The sequence below is a fragment of the Grampus griseus genome (assembly GCF_964374135.1).
Source record: "Grampus griseus genome assembly, chromosome: 4".
Lineage (NCBI taxonomy): Eukaryota > Metazoa > Chordata > Mammalia > Artiodactyla > Delphinidae > Grampus > Grampus griseus.
The window spans coordinates 40,172,891-40,195,634 of NC_138997.1; the positions used below are offsets into that span (position 1 = coordinate 40,172,891).

General features: G+C 43.5%; 1 protein-coding gene across 1 annotated transcript in view; it reads left to right on the top strand.

Annotated features, from left to right (window-relative positions):
- SCD5 (stearoyl-CoA desaturase 5) overlaps window positions 1-22,744 on the top strand; it is a gene marked incomplete at its 5' end in the record, with an annotated part of 156,401 nt that overhangs the window by 75,219 nt on the left and 58,438 nt on the right. Inside the window, one exon of the mRNA XM_082652956.1 lies at window positions 9,437-9,567. Within this exon, the coding sequence (XP_082509082.1) occupies window positions 9,437-9,567 (131 nt within the window). The remainder of the gene's footprint in view (window positions 1-9,436; window positions 9,568-22,744) is intronic.

Consider the following 22,744-nt stretch of genomic DNA (forward strand, 5'->3'; position numbering starts at 1 on the left):
CTTGCATCACAAGCCAAGAGGAGAAGCTAGGTTTCCTTGGTCCTAAATGAGTCTCTGCAGGAATTGGCCAGTGTCTTGCAACTCAAAGTGTGGTCCCTGGGATAGCAGCAGTGGCATTACCTGGGAGCTTGAAGGACATGTAGAATCTCTGGCCCTACCCAGACCTACTGGATTAGTATCTGCAATTTAATAAAATCCCTAGGTGATTTATAGGCACATTAGTTTAAGAAGCACTGTCCTTGTCCATCACTCCCATACTTGGCTGTATAACTGAATCACCTGGGGTTACAAACCCCTGCCTCATCAGTATAAGGTTCTAGAAGATGTGTATAGATTTTAAAGCTCCTCAAGTAATTCTGATGCAGCTAGCCCAGCCCCAGAAGGAGCCCATTGGTACAGCCTATAGTGGCCAGCCTCCTAGGGCACAGAGCAGCATGAGAAGGGAGAGTATGTGTCTGCAGGGACTCATGGAGACTGTCTAGCGCAAGTGATCATTTCAGCCCACTAGAATCCATCTAACACAACCCTTTCTGTTATTCTAAATTTGATCATGTAACATTCTTTAGTGGTACCCTCTTATCCTCAAGATCAAATATCTCTTTTTAGTATCACATATGTGCCTTTCTGGTCAGGCCTCTGCCTGGTTTTTGCATTTCATTTCACCCCACACCCCCTCCCAGGAGTCAGACCCAAACACTTGGCAGTGCTCCTCCCAGGAACCTTCACACCTCCATGCCTTTGCTCACACGTCACCTCTACCTGGAATGCCAGTCCCTCCTTCAGGGACTCCTGTAGCACCTCTATCTCTCCTTCATTGTGTTCATCACCCACATAATGATTTGCTTAATATCCATCTAGAGACTGCCCACAAGGAAAGGGACCACATCTGTCTTGTTTGGACCTGGATAGGAGCAGTTTTGATTGGGGTGGGGATGAAAGAAGGGCAAAATCCTAATTGAATGGGCTTAAGAGAAAATGGGAAGTGAAGACCTGTTATCCACAATTAAGAGACAATCCATTCAATGAATTATGTGTAAAGGGAAGCAGAGAAATGGAATAGGATCTAGATAGGGAAAGGGCGTCAAGAGAGGTTTTGTAATTTTGTTTTTTGAAATGAGAAAAATAACAGCTTGGCTATAGGCCACAGGAATAATATGGAGGGAGGATATTGATGATGCAGAGAGAAGGGAAATGGCAGAGCAATTGGGTAGGATGGAGGGGATACGATGCACAAGGAAGGGCCAGCCTTAAAGGGCACGTGGACTGGCCATCTGTAGGAATGCAGGAATGGCAGGGTGCACAGGCTCGGATGCTGGAGGGTGGCTAGAGGTGGTAGGGCCTGAGGAGGTTCTGCTATTCTCAAACAGAAGCAAAGTTATCAGACGGGGAGGGGGAAGGAGATTTTGGGAGGTGAGGTGATTGGAGCAGGTATTGAAATAGACATCTAGGAGAGAGGGAGAACATATGGACCAGGGGAAAGTACTATGATTTCTGGGTAATACTAAAGCCCAGTTAAGGTTAAAGGTTCATGAATTTTAAAGTGAAACCAATCAGCATGGTTGCATATTTTTCTCCAGCTAAGTTAGTTTCACAGGTACCACTGAGAATACGTGGAAGGACATACATGATCCCTGCCCTCCTGGACATTATGTTTTAGATGGGAAGATGGCATTAGATGAACAATTCCTTATATCATTACAAAGTGATGATTGCCATGTTGGAAAACACAGAGGGCTAGAGAGCATCTAACAGGGATTCCTGGTCTAGCCTGAGTGCCTGAAGTGAGACCTGTGGATACAGAATGAGGTCCGAATTCTTCCGTGGTTTTTTGTTTGAATTATAGATACTACGGTGCAACAGCAGAGTGGTAACATGCTATGCTATAATTTTATGGTTGTTAGTGATCTGCTGTGGCTTTCATTCTAATTGTCATATATGCTGTAAATCAACCCGGAAAAGTAGGATTTGCCCAGGACTTCAGAACAGTCTAAGTGGACCTGACTGAAGGCAGGAAGGATGCTTGAGGAAAACAGGCAGTACCTGTAAAATGCATGAAATATATCTTCGCCCTCCTGTTCCATTCCCTTTCCGTTGAATCTTCCTAGAAGATGCGGGCACTTCCAGAACGGAGCACCTATCCTCCTGCAGCCCATGTGCAGCACAGCATAAGGGGGCAGAGTGGAAGGGGGTGGGGATTGCAAAGAGGGGCTGTTGGTTATTGCTACGTATGATAGAATTACTAAGACAACATTGTAAGTCAACTCTACCTCAATTAAAAATAAAAAGATAGAATTTAGCAGGTTTTAATAGTAAAAAGAAACCCTTTGCTTCTAAGCCCACAGTTTTCAAGAGCCTGAAAATGTTCTGATTTTGAATGAAGTGTTGAAATAGCACCTAGGAGGAAATGGCCTCAGAATCTCGAACTTTGTAAACCCAAACCTTTAACGGGAGGACATAAGGTCTAATTGCAATCCTTTGTAACACCATCTCATGAGAGGGCCTTGCCCTGTGGCTGCAGTCCCTTGTCAGTCCTTCTTTCTCACATCTGGTGGGTCAGCTAAACACTCAGACCCTGGACCAACAACATCAGCAAACCTGCAAACTTGTTAGAAACAAATCTCGTGGGTCTCTCCCCAGACCTACTGAATCTCTGGGAGTAGGGCCCAGCATCTGCATTTTAACAAGGTCCCCTGGCACTTTAAAGTTCAGGAATCAATGACTTAAAATATTATTGCTCTTTCTTCCGACTTCTTTGTTTTCAGCTTGTTTATGATATGATATGCTATGCTTTGCTGAGCTATGATATATGAGATGTGAGTTACTCCTACAGCTCCCCCATGAAACCAGAGAGATGTGAGGAAGCAAGGCCAGTGAAGTCACACCAGATTTCAAGAAGAACGTTCCCAAGAAACCAGAGCAGGATTCTCTACCTCGGCACTGTTGACTTTTTGGTAGTGGTACCTTTTTGTTGTAGGCAGCATCTGGGCATTGCAGGGTGCTCAGCAGCATCCCTGGCCTCCACCCACTAGAAGGGTGCCAGTAGCACCCTTCATGTTTTGCATTGTGACAACTAATAATTGTCTTGGAGACTTTGCTAAATGTCCCAGGAAGGGGAGCAAGCAAAATTGCCCACCCGTTTGAGAACCTCCGGCTTAGAGTAATGAAAAGCGTGGGAGTCTTCACAGGGGGTTAGCTGGGAAAGGGATAGTTTACCCTTGGGCGTAACCAGGCATAACCAGGGCAAGAACATATGCTAATGCTGCTTGTCAGGCCTGGCTAACATTTTATGTGCATTACTTCTTTCTATCCTTACAACAAGCCCATAGGGCAGGTACTATTTTCCCCACTTTATGGATGAAAAAAACAAGGTTTAGAGATTAAGTCACACTGATAAGTGATACACCAGGGATTCAATCCCAGGTTCATCTTAACCATTATGACATATGGCCCATCATTTACTTATATGTATCTCTGTATCTCTATGTGTATCTGTCTATCCATCTATGGCTCTGTCTGTCTTTCTCCGTTTATCTGCCAAATCTCAGAAGGACTGGAGAAGAGAAACAGTCATTTGTTGGCCAGAGCCCAAGTGTGACTTTGAAAACACTGAAGCTGGCGGGAAAGGCAGATATCTAAGTGCGTTGTCTTCTCCCACACAGGCTCCACCCTACCCCCCATGTGGCCCTGTCCCCAGGAGCCTTGGCCCTCTGCGTCCTTCCTCCGCCTCGCCTCTTCCCTTTCCTCGGTGGAAGACAGGTCCGCGCATGTTTTGTGCTTCGTGTCCTCCTGTCGGAGCCCCCCTGCACACCTGCCCGCCAGCCCGGGGCTTGGATATCAAAGACTCCTCTGTGGAGGGCCTGGCGAGCAGCTCACACCATCAAAGGGAGCCGCCAGGAGAAGAGTGCAAACGGCCCGAGTTCACACAAAAGGGCAAGCGGGTCTCTCCTGATCTGGAGTTGCTTAGCATTTACGAAGCCCCGTGGGAGTCAGCTCGGGGTGGGGGGCGGGGAGGGGGTGTTGGAGGGAGCACAATACACTCTGGATCTGGGTTTCTCCATCTGTAAATTCAGGGGATGGGACCAGATGGTCTCTAAGGGAGGATGTACCTTATAGGGCAGCGGTTTCTCAGGCCCGGTAGTGCATCAGAATCACCTGTGGAGAGAGGTGCCCGCTCTACCGGCCCCATGGGCCTCGCGGCTGGCTGTTAAAGATGCCAGATGACTGCAGTGCGCTGCCAGGGCTGAGGACCACTGCACCAGAGGAGAGGGCTTGGGGCTGCACTGAGCTGGCCTTTGGGCCCCAGCTCTGTCGTTGTGAGATCCAGAGGCATTTACTTAATGGCTCTGGGCTTCAGTTTTGCCCATCTGTAAAATGGGGATTAGGATATCTACCTCATAGGAATAAAACAATAAAATTAGATATATTGGTAAAGTGACGGTCTGTGGCAGGCATGCAGTGAGAGTAGGCTCCCTTCTCCAGCCTCCTTTCTGACACTGTTATGCAGTGTGGTGCATTTTTCTTTTTTTAATTGGACTTTTACTGTGCACTGGTTTAAGAAAGCATGGGAACCAACTTCTTTTTGCACTCTGTTCCCAAATACCGATCTTTTCGTTTTATCACTCCCGTAATAGGGATTGCAATGATCTTATGTGTGCAAAGTATTTGAAGGTGAATGAAAGGAGGTTATTTTAAGAAGTATTATACACACTACTATATATAAAATAGAGAAACAGCAAAGACCTACTGTATAGCACAGCGAACTATATTCAGTAGCTTGTAATAATCTATAATGAAAAAGAGTCTGAAAAAGAATATGTATATATATTCATATATATATATGAATCACTTTGCTGTACACCAGAAAGTAACACAACATTGTAAATTAACTATATGTCAATTAAAATATTAATAAGTAAATAAAATGGTGATAATAACTGTCCCCATCTACCTCATAGGGTGGTTGTGAAGATTAAATATGTTAATATATGTAAGCATGCCTGATGCAGAGCATATGCTTAATAAGTGTTACCTTATTATCTCAAAGGCCTCTAATTTGTGGAGGGGAAAAAAAGGAAGAAAAATATGAGAAAGGGAAGAGAGGGAAGAGAGAATTTGGAAACAACTCACCTATTTAAAGTGTGCAATTCATTGGTTTTTAGTATATTTGCAGGATTGTGCAACTATCACCAAAATCAATTCCCAAACTTCTTTTTTTTTTTCCTGCAGTACGCGGGCCTCTCACTGTTGTGGCCTCTCCCGTTGCGGAGCACAGGCTCCGGACGCGCAGGCTCAGCGGCCATGGCTCACGGGCCCAGCCGCTCCGCGGCATATGCAATCTTCGCGGACCGGGGCACGAACCCGTGTCCCCTGCATCGGCAGGCGGCCTCTCAACCACTGCACCACCAGGGAAGCCCAATTCCCAACCGTTTTTAACACTCTTTACCCCCAAACCCTGTACCTGTTAGCAGTCATTCCCCACTTCTCCTCCTCATCCCCAGCCCCATGCAATGTGAATCTACTTTCTGTTCCTGTAGGTGGCAAACTCTTCTTAAACTGGGATTTAAACTGTGCCTTCCTTCCCTCGAGGGAAGTTTCCTACTTAAGTCTTGCATTAGTTACTTACAGCTGCAGAACAAATTACCCCAATATTTAGCAGTTTAAAACAACATGCATTCACTTTCTCATAGTTTTTGTGGAGCAGGGGTCCAGGTACAACTAGGCTGGGTCTTCTGCTTCAGGATCTCTCATAAGGCAGCAAAGTGTTGGCCAGGGTTGTGGTCTTAACTGAAGGCTCAGCTGGGGAAGGAACTACTCCCAAGCTCACTTACACCATTGCTGGCAGGACTCGGTTCCTTGAGGACTGTTGAACTGAGAGCCTCATTTCCTCACTGGCTGGTGGCTGTAGGAAACCGTGAGTTCCTTGCCATCTGGGCCTTCCTGACATGGCAGCTTACTTCACCAGGCCCAAGGGAAGAGAGCATCTGCTAGCAAAACAGAAATCATATCTTTTGTAACCTAATCATGGAACGGATATTCCCTCAATGTTACTATGTTCTTTTGGTTAGAAGCAAGTTACTCAAGGGTAGGAGACTACACAAGGCTGTGAATGTCAGGAGGTGGGGAGTGTTGGGACCATCTTGGAGGCTGTGAACAAAAGCCCTATCCTGCAACCTTCCCATGAGTTCTGTAGGCTACTCAATATCTTTTTCTTTTTTTAAATATTTGTTTATTTATTTATTTGGCTGCACTGGGTTTTAGTTGCAGCACGTGGGATCTTCATTGTGGCAAGCAAACTCTTAGTTGCAGCATGTGGGATCTAGTTCCCTGACCAGGGATCAAACCTGGGCCCCCTGCATCGGAAGTACGCAGTCTGAGCCACTGGACCACAAGGGAAGTCCCTACTCAGTATCTTTTTAATACATTTCTTTTTGGCTTCAGATAACTAGAATTGGTGACACTTATTTGCATACAGACCAACATGTTTGTCGCTTACTGGTCTGTAATTTTGTGATTCTGGTTTCTATTGCTTAGCACCTTTCTCTATGAGGTGAAAGTCACTTGGTAAAGTTATTGGCACTGCTTATTACTCCTTTTTTTTTTTCCGAAATCATCACTTCTGTGTCTGAGCACTTTAATACCTTAGAGCCAGCTAGCCAGAATTCATCAGAACTTGTTTGGATATTAATTTCCACAAACATCATAGATGACAGGTTAAGAACGTCTTGTATTAGCCCTGTCAAAATAGAAAAAACTGAGTCCTTTTTATGGAACAGGCCATAAAGCCTCACATCCAGCCCAGGGTTTTTGCAGTTTATCCTCATTTGGACTATGAACAGAAGGTTGCTTTCTTTCCTAGAGATTCTGCAGAATTTTAGTATCAGAAATCCAGTGCATACTGGCTTAAGCAAGAAAAGGGAATTTGTTGGCTCACATCACTAGGAGAAATACTGGGGAGGCCCACAGGATCAAAAGAAGAGCTATAGAACTCCAGGGCCTGCAACCAGTGACTCAATGCAGGCAGTTATCCTTCTAGCTCTTGTGGAGCTAGCTCTGTCCATCATCTTCATGACTTGCTTTCTGGGCCTCATTCTTTACTATTGCAATCATGCATTGGTTTGTGACCTTTAGTCTTTAAGCCAGAAGAGAGAAAAGTTGGGTCAGGTGTTTATTCCCAGGACAAGGAAGATGGGATATAATGCTAGGCCAGCCCTGGGTCACACAGCCACATTCATGTTGCCAAAAGAAAGACCATGAAAAACCAATAGCCACTACTGCCCAGTACAGGCTCTGACTCGAGCCCATTGTCAGTGGCCCAGACATGCACAGACCAACCATGTAAATGACCCCTGAAATATTGGAGATCCTAAAAAGGACAAGACAATGCCATAGTCCGTGGTAAGGCCCTGTCTGGGAATCATGGATTGGAGAGATTCTATTTGGCCAATATATTTCATGGCGTCTGGGAATTCATCTTATTATAGCCAAGGTCCAGTGTCTTAGTCCACTGGCAAAAAAAAGGGTCACATTGAATTTTTCCATTATAGATTTCACTTGTTCCCTAACTGCTTGACAGTTGGAAAAAAGTTATTAGCAGAGCCATGAAGGCCAGGGATGACATGGAAAATAGCTGTCCATTTCATGGACTCATGACCAAGGTTAAATTACAATAACCAAAAAGGTCAGAGCTTTTTATTTACTGCTACTTTCTGTGATTTATGGGCAGATTGTTGTTTTTTGTTTTTAACCTTTCAAAGAAGGAATGATTTGTCAAGTTCATGAAAACCACATGTACTCATACTCATTAATCTTAGTGCCGAGGGTGAGTCTAGTTCTTAGACCATATACATATGGATTGAGATCAAGGTTAGTCAGACTTGACTTTTGGAAGATGTAACAGTGTGCTCCCTGTAAATATGTGTATCGACACTGATGTTACCCTAGTAATTCTCCCAAAGAAGTCCTACGGAGGGTTCCCTAAGAACTTGGCCTGGGTACCATTCACAACTGCTCAGGGATGTACTCACAGCTGGTCACTTGGTCTTTGGCACTTCTTTATGGAGGGGCTTGTATGTGCTAAGTGCCAGAAGAAATTGTGTAGGATTGTGTGTAAGCCTGATCCTGCCTACATAGAGCCTGGTTTAGGGCTCTCCCCTCAAGTAAGGAAGCAGCTCACATTTAAATTTAAATTGAGATCCAATATTAAAGGTGTAGGGTGTAGAGAAGTGAAGATAAAACTAACCATTTACCTGGTTGATGTCTCCCTGAGACAAAGGAGAGTATAAAGGGCAGGTACTCTGCTCTTGGTTCAGACAGACTTGGGTTTGGCTCTTAGCAAAGACACTCCCTAACCTTGTGACACTGGGGAATTAGTTAACTTCTTTAAACCTTTGTTTTCTCAACTGTAAAATGGTCCTAATAATAATACAAACCCTATAAGGGTCGTTTGATGTGTTTTAATAAGATAATCCAAGTAAGACATTTAGCGTTGTGTGGGAACATTGCTTTAAAACCACTAGAGTAGTTGTAATAATCTTAGGAGTTGTGATTTTTTTGGTCCCTTGGGGTCTCCTTCCTACCGCGCACTCAACCTTTCCCAAGTGTCGTATAAAGAGCAAATCAACACCACCACCTAGGGACAACATGGGCAGAGGCTTTAGAACTAGGCTGACCTGGGTTTATATGCAGGATTTAACTCTCAGAGAGCCAGTTCCTCAACTGTAAAATGAGATGCTAATACATTTTATGAGGATTAGAGATAATATATTTAAATGTGTGACAGATAATAAGCTCCACTGTAGTTTGGCTCTAAAAAAATTCCCCCCCTGGCCATCTTTACCAGCTCAGTCATAGTGATGGTATAAGTGAGGAGCTCTAGAAGACAAATCTCAGCTGTCCTTGGTGTCAGTTTTAACCTCATTCTTACTGGCCCTGAGCCGGACTTCATTGCTTTAAGTCTGGCCTGAGTTCCTTCAAACCAAGGAAGCCCTGAAAATGGGCACTGAAAACGGGCACTGTTGTTTAGAAGTACACTCTTCATAGAACTCATCCTGCCATGGGTGCCAATTAAGAAGTAAGATAGAGAGCTATCTCAGCTCCACCGAGAGTGAATGTGTAAGAATTACAAAGGCACACTAGTATGGTTGTGATTTTGTATCCAGACTGGCAAGAAACATTTGCAAATAGAAGATTCCTTTGATATAGAAAAAATGATGTTCCAAGGTCAAAGTTTCTTGAGGAAAGTTCTCTCCACTTCCGCCTGTACTGGAAAGCTACGAATCAATAAAAAGTCTGCATTTCCCTAAGTTACTGATTCTTCACATTGCAGATTCTTCCCCTGATACCATTTCACACAGGTTCCTATTCAGGAGAGAAAAAAGTTGGGGGAAATTTAAAAGCACTGACATCTGCTGACATTCTCCCTGCTTGTGTTTTGCAGCCTACTTCTGCTTCCTCCTGACTGCTCTGGGTGTGACAGCTGGTGCCCATCGCTTGTGGAGCCACAGGTCCTACAAGGCCAAGCTGCCCCTGAGGATATTTCTGGCCGCTGCCAACTCCATGGCTTTCCAGGTGGGGATGGAGGGTCCTTGCTGCCGTAGGGACCTAGAGCAGGTGGCAGTGTGGGAGGAGGCACCCAGTGGGGTGGACATCCTCCATGCCCACTCTAGGCCCAAGCACTCCCTGCCTGTGTCAACTTTTTATCCTTGTAGCTTTAGATACTATAAAATGTTCCTGGGGGCCTTAGAGCACCAAGGCATGCTAAACTACAGAGGAGGTAAGGAAATTCCTCCCTCCAGAGTCCATGCCCTAAACATGACCCGAAACCCTCAACATCTGTCTAGCTCTGATGAGGGCCAAGTTCTGTGCTGAGCATGCTCTATGCATATCACCTTTGATCCTCACAGTAACCCCACAAGCTAGGTGTTATGCATGCCCCCATTTTACAGATGAGGAAACTAAGGCTTAATGAAGTTAAAGAACTTACCTAATTATCTGGCTAAAAATGGTACATCCAGATAGGCAAATGCAATTCTAACTCCAAAGCCACTGCTTCTACAACACGTATTCCTGAAGTCACCCTTTAAGATTGTGGTGAAAAGTCTATTATTCAATGTGGATTTGGAAGACTCAAGATTTAAGTCTTACTCTGATGGTTGTTAGCTGTGACTCACTCATCTCCAGTTTCTTCATCTGTAAAAATAAGAATATGACTTTATTTTCAGAGTTGTTATGAAATCATGATAAAAATGTAAATGTGGTCACAACTGTACTAGGATTGGGCCATATCCTTGAGGAGTGTGCCAGTCCTAGGCCATTTCCCACCACCTTGGGCACTTTCTGAGCTGCTGAAATTTTGGTTTGATCATGAATCTCTGTTTTCCCAATTCCTCATCTGATCCAGGCAGGGTGGGTGAGAACAATTTGTTTTCAAAATTTCTGCCAGTGTTATGAGGGCAGATGATTCAAGTCCTATGTATTTTCACCCATTAGGAAGAAATGGAAATTCCCAAAACTGCTTTAGGGTCCAGGGAAACAGGCGACTCAAGAGCCTTTCTGTGACCCTCAGACGTGCAGGTCAGGTGGTCACCTATGCAACAGGCCTCCCATCCCTACAAGACAGCCTGACCCTGAGCATTTGTCTAAGTTGCCCTGTGTCTAAGAATTCATTTCCCAGTTTTAGGCTTCCCTCCTGTCTGAGCATTCATAAAGCAAAAAGGATCCAGCACAATACATCACTCGGGGATCACAGTTCATATTATGAATATCTACCGGATAATTCAAGCACAGTTGGGAATAGGCACCAGGGTCCTAGGAGGAAGCTGTTTGCACAAAGGAGCAGCTGGCAGATTCTCATTTTCATGTTCTTTTGTTGGCAATGGGAACTATGCTGCACTTTATTTTGACTTCAACAATCTTAGTTCAGTGTTGTGCTTTACTTATCATAACAATGGATTATGATAATGATAAGTTAGAACTTCATTAATTTAGGTCTTAGATGCTATTTAGGACTTAACTCAGTAACTTTCACTTATTTTGTTCAAGCAGTTTATTATTTTTAGCCTTCAAGTACACGCTCATGTAGTTATAAAGCACCTCTATTACCAGAATTTTTTCTGACATATATAACTTGAACTTGAGAATCTAAACCTCTTTTCCAAATGAAACTGTTTGTTTATAACTCAATTTTTGAGAACCTAAGTTTCCTTTACAAAACATCACATAACAGAACATCACACTGTGATTTTAAATTTATTTTGGGGGGAAAGTATATTGTGGAGGAAAGTATCCAGGTCATTGAATAAATTCAGGCCATTTGCTGGATATATGCTTTTGTGCCCAGCTTTGTTCCTTCATCTGCAAAAATAGGGGGGAGCTAATAATATTTACCTCACATGGTTACTGGGAGGATGAAATAATGAATAATACATGCCTAGCTTATAGTGGCACTCAGTGAATATCGTTCCCCTCTTCTTTATGAGATTTGGCATACCACCTCATTCCTTTCTGTATTTTTGTGCCTATCATATAGAAAATACTCAGTGATTGTTAAGTGAATGAATAGTTTTATAAAGTATTTTCATAAATCATCAAATTTGAACTAAGCATGCTTCCTCCAGGCCCACATTTGTAGTGGATTTTTTTCATTAATTCAGCAAATATTTATTGAGCACCTACTATGTGGCAGGCACTGAATTAGGCATAGTGGGCACAATGATTTGCAAACACAGTCACATCCTTACCTTCATGGAGGCTTCCATCTAATGGGATATTAGATTTTCCACAGTTTCCCAGTGGAAATAGTGCTTTATGGGTCTGCAGTTTTATAACAATGTCACTTAGACCTAGATGAGAGGTATCTGTAAGATCAGCAAAGGGCCAGCTTCCATACAATGCCTGTATCAGAGGGAAATAATTCAGTCAGTTCAGGTCATTTAACCCTAGGAAGAGAACCGCCTGGGAAAGTAAAAAATGTGCTGTGATCTGCCAGTCTAGGGTACTGACCTACAACCCTGACTTAATGCAGAGTCATTGATTCAGGTTACCTTTGATAGCCCCTTGGGTTTTTAAAGATAGTTTAAAAGGTTCTCTTCCACTTTCTTCCATCAGAATGGTCATGCCTTTGGCCAAAATGGACCAAGTCATGCCATGGCTATCTCTGAGGATCAGCAGGGCTTTTGCTAGCTGCTGCAAACAAGATCTTGATCATTAAGAGCAGTGGTCTTTTTGGCACCAGGGACTGGTTTGTGGAAGACAGTTTTTCCACAGATGAGGGGGAGCGTGCATGGTTCAGGTGGTAATGCCAGCAATGGGGAGCCATGGGGAGTGGCAAACGAAGCTTCGCTCGCTGGCCCCCTGCTCACCTCCTGCTGTGTGGCCTCATTCCTAACAGGCTGGGGACTGGTAGCAGTGGATGGGGACCCCTGATTAAGAGCAGTTTTAAAATTGTGACTGAAACATTTGAACTTCCCTTTTCTCTTTGTTCTGTAGAGGACGTATGTATGGCTCAGAAGGCAATAGTGGGCAAGGTGAGGTACTTTTAGTCTGAAAAGATGATGATGGGGCAGGAATGCCAGACAAGGAGCTGTAATAATCCTCTGTCCCCTCCACACCCTTGCATTCAGCAAAGACCTCCTGAATTCCTCTCTCACCTGTTCTCCTTCCTTACCAGTAGGTTGCAAGTCAACCCGAAAGCTGCTTGCAGACTTCTTGTAATTTTCTCCTAGTCAAATATGGACCCAGGTAAGGGATTCCCGCCATCCAGTGGTCTCCAAGAGTTCAGTTTTCACAAAGTAGCCAGGACTTTGGATTTGTGTTGTCATGCTCATGCACACACCCCTTCTGGCTGCAGCTGGGTCTCTTGTGAAGTCAGTCCAACCAAAAGCACCAGTAGATGCTTCAGCCTCCTCCCTTACTGTCCACATTTACTCATCAGATCCTAGTAAAGAGACATTGGATTTCAAGCTGTAAGGGAGCTAAAGAAATTTAGTCTAAGTCCCCTTTGTTTTACAGAAGGATAAAGAGAGGCCCAAAGAATGTCAGTGACTTGTCAAAAGTCACACAGCTAGTTAGTGAATAGACCAGACTGAAACCTAAGTCTCCTGACCACAACCCCCCACCCCCACCCCACGCATCTTTTGGCTTACCCATGGATGTTCTTATGTGATGCCCAACCGTGTGATTTGTAGACAACTTTTAATTTGGTCTTGCTCTTTATCCACCCTGACATCCCTGTCTTTAACTGGTATATTTAGACCATTCACATTTAAAGTGATTATTGATATAGGTGAATTAATATCTACCATGTTTCTGTTTGCTATTCATTGCCCTTGTTCTTTGTTTCTTTTTTTTTTTTTGGCTTTCACTCTTTTTTCTGTCTTCACTGATTTTATTTGAGCATTTTATATGATTCTATTTTCTTTCCTCTCTTGACATGTCAATTATCCATCTTTTCAAATTCTTTTTAGTGGTTGCTCTAGAGTTTGCAAAATACGTTTAGAACTAGTCCAAGTCCACTCTCAAATAACGCTGTACCACTTCAGGTACTGCACTAGTATTCCCACTTCCTCTTTCCTGTCCCTTATGACATTGCTGTCATTCATTTCACATATCCATAAGCTATAATCACCAAATTCATATTTGCTATTATTATCTCAAGCCAACTGTTATCTATTAGATCAATTAAGAATAAGAAACTTGAAGATTTTATTTTACCTTCATTTATTCATTCTCTAACACTCTTCTTTCTTTATGTAACTCTAAGTTTCCAACCTATGCTATTTTCCTTCTCTCTAAAGAATTTCTATCATTCCTTGCCAGGCAGGTCTACTGGTGACAAATTTCCTCAATTTTTGTTTGTCTAAGAAAGTCTTTATTTCTTCTCCACTTTTGAAGAATAACTTTGCTGAGTACAGAATTCAAGGATGTGTGTTTTTCTTTCAACATTTAAAATAATTTACTCCACTTTCTTCTTGCTTATATGTTTCTTAAGAGAAATCTGGTGTAATTCTTATCCTCACTCCTGTATAGGTAAGGTGTTTTTTTCTCCCTTTGGTTTCTTTCAAGATTTTCTTTTTGTCTTCAGGTTGAATATGATATGCCTAAATATAGATTTTTTGCTATTTATCCTGCTTGGTACTCTCTGACCTTCCTGGATCTGTGGTTTGGTGTCTGTCATTAATTTTAGAAACATTTCTTTCAGCCGTTATTACTTCAGATATTTCTACTGTTTGTTTGTTCCTCCTTCCCTTTTGCCCACTCTCCTTTTCTCTCTCTCTTTCCCTCCCTCCTTCTTTCTTTCCTTCCTTCCATACTTCTTTCTTTCTCCTTTGGGTATTCCCATTACACACAACTTATACCTTTTATAATTGTCCTACAGTTCCTAGATATTCTGTTCCATCTTTTCTCTTCACATTTCAGTTTGGGAAGTTGCTATTGATAGCAACTTAGTCTTCAATTCAGTGATTCTTTCCTTAGCCATGTCCAGTCTAGTGATGAGCCCATCAAAAACATTTTTCATTTGTTACAGTTTTTCTGACTTCTAGCAGTTTCTTCTCATTCTTTCGTAGAGTTTCCATCACTCTGCTTATATTACCCATCTGTTCTGGCATGTTGTCCACTTTTTCTATTAGAGCCCTTAGCATATCAATCATAATTGTTTTATTTATTTATTTTTAAAATTTATTTATTTTTGACTGCGTTGGGTCTTCGTTGCTGTGCGCGGGCTTTCTCTAGTTGCAGCAAGTGGGAGCTGCTCTTCGTTGTGGTGCACGGGCTTCTCACTGAGGTGGCTTCTCTTGTTGCGGAGCATGGGCTCTAGGTGTGTGGGCTTCAGTAGTTTTGGCACGTGGGCTCTGTAGTTGTGGCTTGCAGGCTCTAGAGCACAGGCTCAGTAGTTGTGGTACACGGGCTTAGTTACTCCATGGCATGTGGGATCTTCCAGACCAGGGCTTAAACCCATGTCCCCTGCATTGGCAGGCAGATTCTTAACCACTGTGCCACCAGGGAAGTCCACCATAATTGTTTTAAATTACCAGTCTGATAACTCCAACATCTCTCTCGTATCTGAGTCTGGTTCTGATGCTTGTTTTTTCTTTTAAGATGGTAATTTTTTTGCCTTTTGGCATACTTTGTAATTTTTTGTTCAAAGCTGGACATGATGTACTGGGTAACAGGAACTGAGGAAATAAGCTTTAGTGTGAGGTTTTATGCTTATCTGGCTAGAAATTAGGCTGTGTTACCTTGTGCTATAGCTGTAGTGGTTTCCTCTAGTGGCCTTGTTTTTGTCCTTCCTTTGCAGTCTCTGGGCTTTCCTAGAGCCTTCTTCTTAAACAGGAGTTAAGACTTTTAGTTCTTTCAGTCAAATCCCCTGTTATTGTACAGGAGCCCTATTGACATGGAGGTGAGGGGGAACATCCTCAGTCCTGTTACTAGGTCTCAGTCTTTTGTTGAGCTGGAGCTGAGTATTTACCTCCCCCCAGGCTAATCAGGCTTTGGTAAAACCCCAGTTGATTAAGCTCTGGTAAAATCATTTCTCTTGAGGACAGATCTTGCTAAGGGGAGCAGAGAGATCTGCCTTGAATTTCAAAATGGTTACTTTTCTCCCTCTCCTGCTGGAAGAGCAAGGGGATTTTTGTCAGTTGATCATAGTGAGAACCTGGTAGGGATCCTGGAGGTAAAATTCATGAAAGTGTCGGGGTGCCTGGACTGCCCCCTAGGAGCTTTTAACTCTCAAGCTCGTCCATGCTAAACCTCCAGCAATTCATCAATTACACCTTAAAGTATTCCTACCCATCCTGGCACCAGCTGCAGACTTTTCCTCTTAGACCTCTGCTCCTGCTAGACTGTGATTCTCCGTAACTGCCTGTCCATCTCTCTAGTTTTTGGTGCAGCAGTTTGCCCCATGACCTCAATTCTCTGGATCTAAGAAGACTTGTTGATTTTCAGTTTATTTGGCTTTTTTTTCTTGTTGCAAGGATGGAAGTAAATACTTCCAAGCGCTTTACATGTCAGACTGGAAAATGGAAGTTACCGTGTGATTCATAAATACGTCAAGTGAAACACAGGGTTATGGGCCATGAACTTTGGCAGGTATATAACAACAAAACAGCAACAATTATTGAGCCCTAACTACATACCAGCACTTCACTATGTATTTCAGTGATCTGACAATACCCGTACAAAGTAGATACTGTCATTTTCCTCATTTGATAGATGAAAGAAAGAGACTACGTAACCTGTCCAAGGACATACAGATTTAAGACTAAGACATATAGAAGGGGGATGCACGTGCAGGCAGCTTGACTCCAGAGGACACACTCTCACTGCAATGCCCTAATGCCTGTCCCAGGATCAAAGTGTCTATTTGTCTTTTCATTTGGTAAATACGTGCATTAAGCATCATTCCCAGCACTGGAGAAAAAGATGGACAAGGTTCTTATCCTCATTAATGTGTATATTCCAGTGGGAGAGAGAGCAAATAAATAAGCAAACGAATAAACAAGTTTATTCAGAGAGAGAGAAGAAGGTGAAGAATTTTTTTTTTTTTTTTTTTTTTTTGCGGTACGCGGGCCTCTCACTGTTGTGGCTTCTCCCGTCGCGGAGCACAGGCTCCGAACGCGCAGGCTCAGCGGCCGTGGCTCACGGGCCCAGCCGCTCCGCGGCGTGTGGGATCCTCCAGGACTGGGGCACGAACCCATGTTCCCTGCGTTGGCAGGCGGACTCTCAACCACTGCGCCACCAGGGAAGCCCAAAGATGAAGAATTTAAACACAGTGATAAAGAACGCCAGAGAGGGCGGCTTCTTTAGAGAGGATGATCAGGGAAGATGTTGTCGCTGAGGAGGTGACATTAGAGCTGAGACCTAAGGGAGGGAAAGGTATGGGAAGAGCATTCCAGACAGAAGGAGGAGCCGGAAGTGGGAACAAGTATGTTGCGTTCAAGGAGGAGCAAGATGGCCCATGTGGCTGGTCCAAGGGAGTGAGGGAGAAGATGGTCACAGGAGAGGCCCGAGAGCGGGGCAGGGCTCTGTCAGGCATAGCAAGCAGTTTGCATATTATTTTTAAAGTCCTGGAAAGGAACTGCAAGATTTTAGGCAGGGGAGCGACATGCCTCATGCATTTCAATGGCAAAAGTGAGCCTCAGACCACCGTCATGAGACCTGGGAGATGTTGTACCAGATTCAGGATGGTGGACCCACCCCAAGGCTGGGTCTCCATGGGGAGAGCTTGTTGAGGAGGGAGACTGCATGTTGAGGCAGTGCCCTCGAGGACAGCTCAGGGTGTTAGCAGCAGCGTGGAGTGGCAGTTGGTTAGAAGGAGAAAAAGACATGCCGTGGACTCAAGAATCCTTGCATGGCATCCCGTGCAGGTCTGACTCTCAGGGCAGAGATCCTGTTTCAGGGTGTGCCGTCTTCCCTAACAACCACCTAACCTTCCCTAACAACCACAGCCCTTCTTCCGCATGGCAGAAACAGGTTCACCTTCCTCTGGCAAGATGGGTGGATGTGGTTGGTTTCCTCCTGCTGTGTCAACAGGCGGCGGCAGAAGTGGTCCTGACCCTGATGCCCCAAGAAGTCTTCCTGGTGTGGTTTTGGAAAATGACTTGCACACCTGCCTCACGTCATCTCCTTCCACAGCATCTTGCCCTCCTGGGCACCTTTGGAGTCAAGTAGAAAGGACAAATAGCTTGGCTGTCTCTGAGCCCTGGTGATACATGGATTCATCAAAGCGTTGTTGTATACATGCTGCTTTGTGGCTCCATCAGTATTGCGGGATACTCTGACAGATGACGGGGTGGAGGTGGAAAGCAGGAGAGAGAAGAAACTCTCCCGGGGCTGCTGCATGAGGCCCAGCATTTTCCCTCTGTGCCTGCCTGGTAGGATTAATCACAATTCCTACCAATAAAAATGTCCCTTTTAAAGTAGAGATTAAGATGGCTCCACCCCCCTAAGATGCTTCACCTCCTCCTTTGTTGTGGGTCTAGGTCAGTGGAAGCAGGTGACATGAGTGAAACCACCTCAAGGGAACGAAAAGGTGATAGCCTGGGGTGTCCTGAGAAGAGAGAGCAATTCTGTAGATGGACATGCCAACCAGTAGGGCTAGTCCCTCTCTCATGTTGCCCTCCCCAAATAAAACAGAGACTCTTTATACAAATCTTACCCTCTTTGTAGTACAATGCATGAATTCCTTGATTAAATTTAATCAAGGTGATTAAATTTTGTAAACAAAAAATGATATACTTTAAAGGCATACAGAGAGTTTTTATTGAAAGAAATACTTGGTAAATAAAGTCGAGGGTATTTTTGCAAACAAATAGCTACCAGATTTTTATATGTTAATTTGGTTCCACACCTATATTGGATGAAAGTTACTCTTATTTAAGATGAATTCCACCTGCAGTCCTGTCAATTTGGAATCTCTTCTGAAACATATTATCAAGCTAAATGTTTCATCCTGCCTTCTTTTCACACAGAAGATGTTTAGTAGCGCACAGGCAGGACATCCCCTTCCCCTTATCCGTGTTCTTCCCCTACTCCTCCCAGCCCCCTAAATCCCTACTCCCCCACCAGTTTCTCCTGGAACCACAGAAGGTTGGAGCTGAGGGACCTTAGAAACTAAGTCTAATCCCTTTTCTAACAACTAAAAAAACTAAGGGCCAAATATCTGTGAATATTTTTGTTTGTTTATTTTTCCACACTGTCTCCAGAAATGCTTATGGAAGTTGAAGGAGACTGTGTCACAATGCAATTCCTTGACAAGCTACTTCTTCCTGTACCTGCCACCAGGTATTTGGGCTGAGCTAGCACGTTGTCACTTCTTATTCTTCATTCCACTGCTATCCTGCCAGACACTCTTATGTTGCTGCTTTCTAGGTTTCCCAACCCACTGATTATTTTGCATTTTGGATGATTTCTCTCCCAGCTGCCTTCATTTGCATTTTTCCTAAATCAGATCTCATTGTGATAATTTCTATTCATATTTCTAACCTCTTTAGATCCATTTGTGTTATTTCTCTGTCCTCAATGATGTCTGCAGCACCTCCTAACTTGGCACCAACCAAAAATGTTATTAAATGTGTACGCCTTGTTCCCAGTCATTAATGAAGGTGCTAAATAAAGCTAGATCTAACAGATCCATTGGGGCCTTCCATTAGCTGCCTCCCCCCACCCCATCCCCATAGATATTGAGCTGTTTTTCATCTTTGGTTCTTGTTTATTAAGGTTCAAGCTTTTCAGTCATCCTGTCCTAGTTCCTACTAGCACCAACCAGAGCTCTTGTCACAAATGTTTCAAGGATGTTTTTTCACATGCTTTATTAAACTCTAAAGGTACGATAGCTATAGAAGTCATTGAATCAACAATTTTAATTAACGGTAAAATTTGTAATTTCATATGCCAGAGGAAATTTTTAGCCTTGCTTTTAAAAACTCTTCTAGAAGGCAGACACATTTGATTGTCTTTATGTCTCCTATTTATTCTTCTATAGCTTTTTGTGTAAATCTGCTGGTTAATTCTCTTTGAATTTAAAGGTGCATAAACCATTATGCGCTTGTGAGGAACACAAGTGATATATATGAAATGGCCCTTGTCATGAGAAGCTTATGATCAGATAGAGCAGGCTAGACCTAAGTATAATGAGGAGGGACTCTAACCAGACAATGAGGAGTTAAATTGCTTGAAAGCTTCATACTGGTTCTTAGGGCTGCAAAAATAGGAATATGAATTAGGATGTTAAGATAAAGCCTAATGCAGAAGGGAAGTTTTGAGCTGAAAACTCAAAAGGTAAAAAGGATTTGCATAGGCAAGGAAGAAGTGGGGGAACATAGGGAAACATCTGAGCTAAGGTAGAGAGAGAGGAATGATCGTGACATCCTGTGTGGGGTCTCGGAGCAGTAGAAAATCAGTCTGATTGAAGAAAGAATCTGACTGGTGTAACGTCAGTTTGCAAATCCAGTTGACTGTATAGCATCTCTCACTGGACGTCTCTTAGGCATCTCACAATCAGTGTGCCCAAAATTAACGTCGTGACTCTACCCTCTCTCCAAACTACTTCTCTCCTAGTTTTCCCCACCAGAAATATGGGTGTCATCCATGATTTCTCTAGTCCCCTAATCACCCCTCATCCAATCTTTTATCCAATCTCTTTAAGTTCTACTGCTCAATTATATCTTGAAACTGAATAATTCTCATTTCTGCCACTCTCTAGTCCAAGCCATGACTGTTTCTTGCCTGGACTACTACAAAAACTGAGCACTTGCCCCTCTCCATATTGCAGCCAGAGAGAACTTACTGAAAATTAAACCACTCTCTAGCAAGAAAAGAAAATCTTTCAGTGGCAGAGCATTGCCTTTGGAATGAAGTCCAACCTTGTTATCATGGCATAGAAGCCCTGGTGTGATCAGGCTTTACACACCAGTGCTCTGTTTCCACTCCACATGGGTGTACTTCAATGCAATTGTAATACTAACCATTTGAGTTGGTTTCAGATCCACAAAGAAAAGCGCCAGTCCTCCACATGGATGCCCGTGCTTCAGATCCAGCCATGAGCAGGGGTCTCCAGGCCCCCCGTATCTTACAGACTCAGGGCTTCCCACAATTCCCTCATGTTCAGTAATTCGCTAGAACAACTCACAGAACTGAAGAAAGTGCTATACTTACTATTACAGTTTTATTATAAAGGATACAAATCGGGACCAACCAAATGGAAGAGACACACAGTGGGAGGTCTGGGAGGATCCCGCATCCAGAGTTTTCTCGCCTCTCCCTGTGGAGTCAGCTCACCTCACCTTCCCTGCACATCAGTAGGTTCATCAGCCAGGGAGCTCCTCTGAGCCTGTGTCCAGAGCTTTTACTAGAGTTTTATTAGAAAGGCATGATTGATTAAATCACTGGCCATGTGACTGAGCTCAATCTCCAGTCCCCTTCCCCTACCAAAGGGCCAACCCTCTAATCACATACTTGGTCTTTCTGGTGACCAGCCCCAATCCTGAAGCTATCCAGGACTCCCTACTGAGTCATCTCATTAGCATAATGATGTCACTCCTATCACTCAGGAAATTCCAACAGTTTTTGAATCTCTGTACCAGGAACCACTGGGGACAAAGACCAGGTATATCTTTATTTCACCACAAAACCTCCCAGACCTCATCTTGCACCACTCTTGCCCTCCATGCACAGACATGCTGGTCTTCTCGTAACCTCTGGACTGTGCCACGTCCTTCCCTGTCCCTGAGACAATTCCCTTCTCCCTCTCTCACTCCCACCCAACTCTCACAGCCTAAGATTACCTGATCAGAAAGTCCTTGCCTATCTCAATGTCGCCCTTGTATCTCCCCATACTTATTTGCTGCATAGCACCTGATTTTATCTCTGTTTGTCCCCTCCATAGAATATAAACTGTTTGAGGACATAGCCTTGTTGTCTTGTTCCTTCTTTATCTTCTAGCACATACCAACATTCAGTACATATTTGTCAAATTAAAGAATAAATAAAGTGGGAAAGATAAGAATATTAATGCCATTTGAAGCTATTTGATTGTTAAGAAGAAGAAATGTTTAGGCTTGATGAGAAAAGTAATACAGAGAGGTTGTCAAATCAGAAGCAAGAGAATGATAGGTTTGGGGGGCATATGAATATGGGGAGTATGATTGCAGTGTACCAAATGTATTGTGGAGGGGAAAGGACTAGAGGCAGGAGGCTTTAGAAGACTATTCCGTTGGAGCAACAAAGGCAACAAAAGCCTGTGCGCCATAACTACTGAGCCCGTGTGCCACAACTACTGGAGCCTGCGCTGTTAGAGCCCATGCTCCGCAGCAAGAGAAGCCACTGCAATGAGAAGCCCTCACACCTCAACGAAGAGTGGCCCCTGCTCGCCACAACTAGAGAAAGCCCACGTGCAGCAACGAAGAGCCAACGCAGCCAAAAATAAAATTAATTAATTAAATAAAAATAAAAAATATGTCTTACTCAAATACATTCTTGTTGTAAGAGATAAATACTGGAGTAACAAAAGAAAATATGAGACCCCCTTTCTTACTTTGCAATCTTTTTTTTTTCTTTTTTACTTTGCAATCTTTAAGTTTTGTCAACAAACACTTTTTTAAACTGTTAAAGTTGGCTTTTCAACATTTGCCTGGCTCCTAAAACTTCCCCAGGCTGAGTGGCACAGGAGGACTAGGCAGCAAGTGGGGACTTGTTCTCTCGAAACTGCAATTTGCCAGGTGGTGAAGACTGCTGCCAGGCTTTTCTTGGGGACTTTCTGGGCTCTTCTTACAGATTGCCAGTATTATCTGGAGGGAAATCAATACTGACCCAGTATCAACAGTGGGGAAAGCACCGAATGTTCTTCACTGTTTGAATAGTACGGTGTTGGCATCTGAACTGGGGGAGATTAAATTCAGACCCCAGAGACTGAGATAAAGTCTATTTCAAGTGAGCCTTAGGGTCCCTAAAGAGTGGAGGCCACAGCATCTTTCCCTCTTTGACCCCCTTGATAAAATGACCCTTTTTCTCAGACAGGACATCATTACTCATAAGACACACACACACAAACATGCACACACACACACATATACACACGTTCCACTCTAAAACTTGCCTATTGAAGCTAACATGTTGGTCCTAGTTTCTTTTTCACTACTGACTGAAAACAAAGATGTATTATGAATACAAGTGGAATTCCCTTTGGCTATGTTTTGAAGCCACCTGGTAAACTTTCCCTTTTGGAATTTTAAGCAGCCACACAATTGAA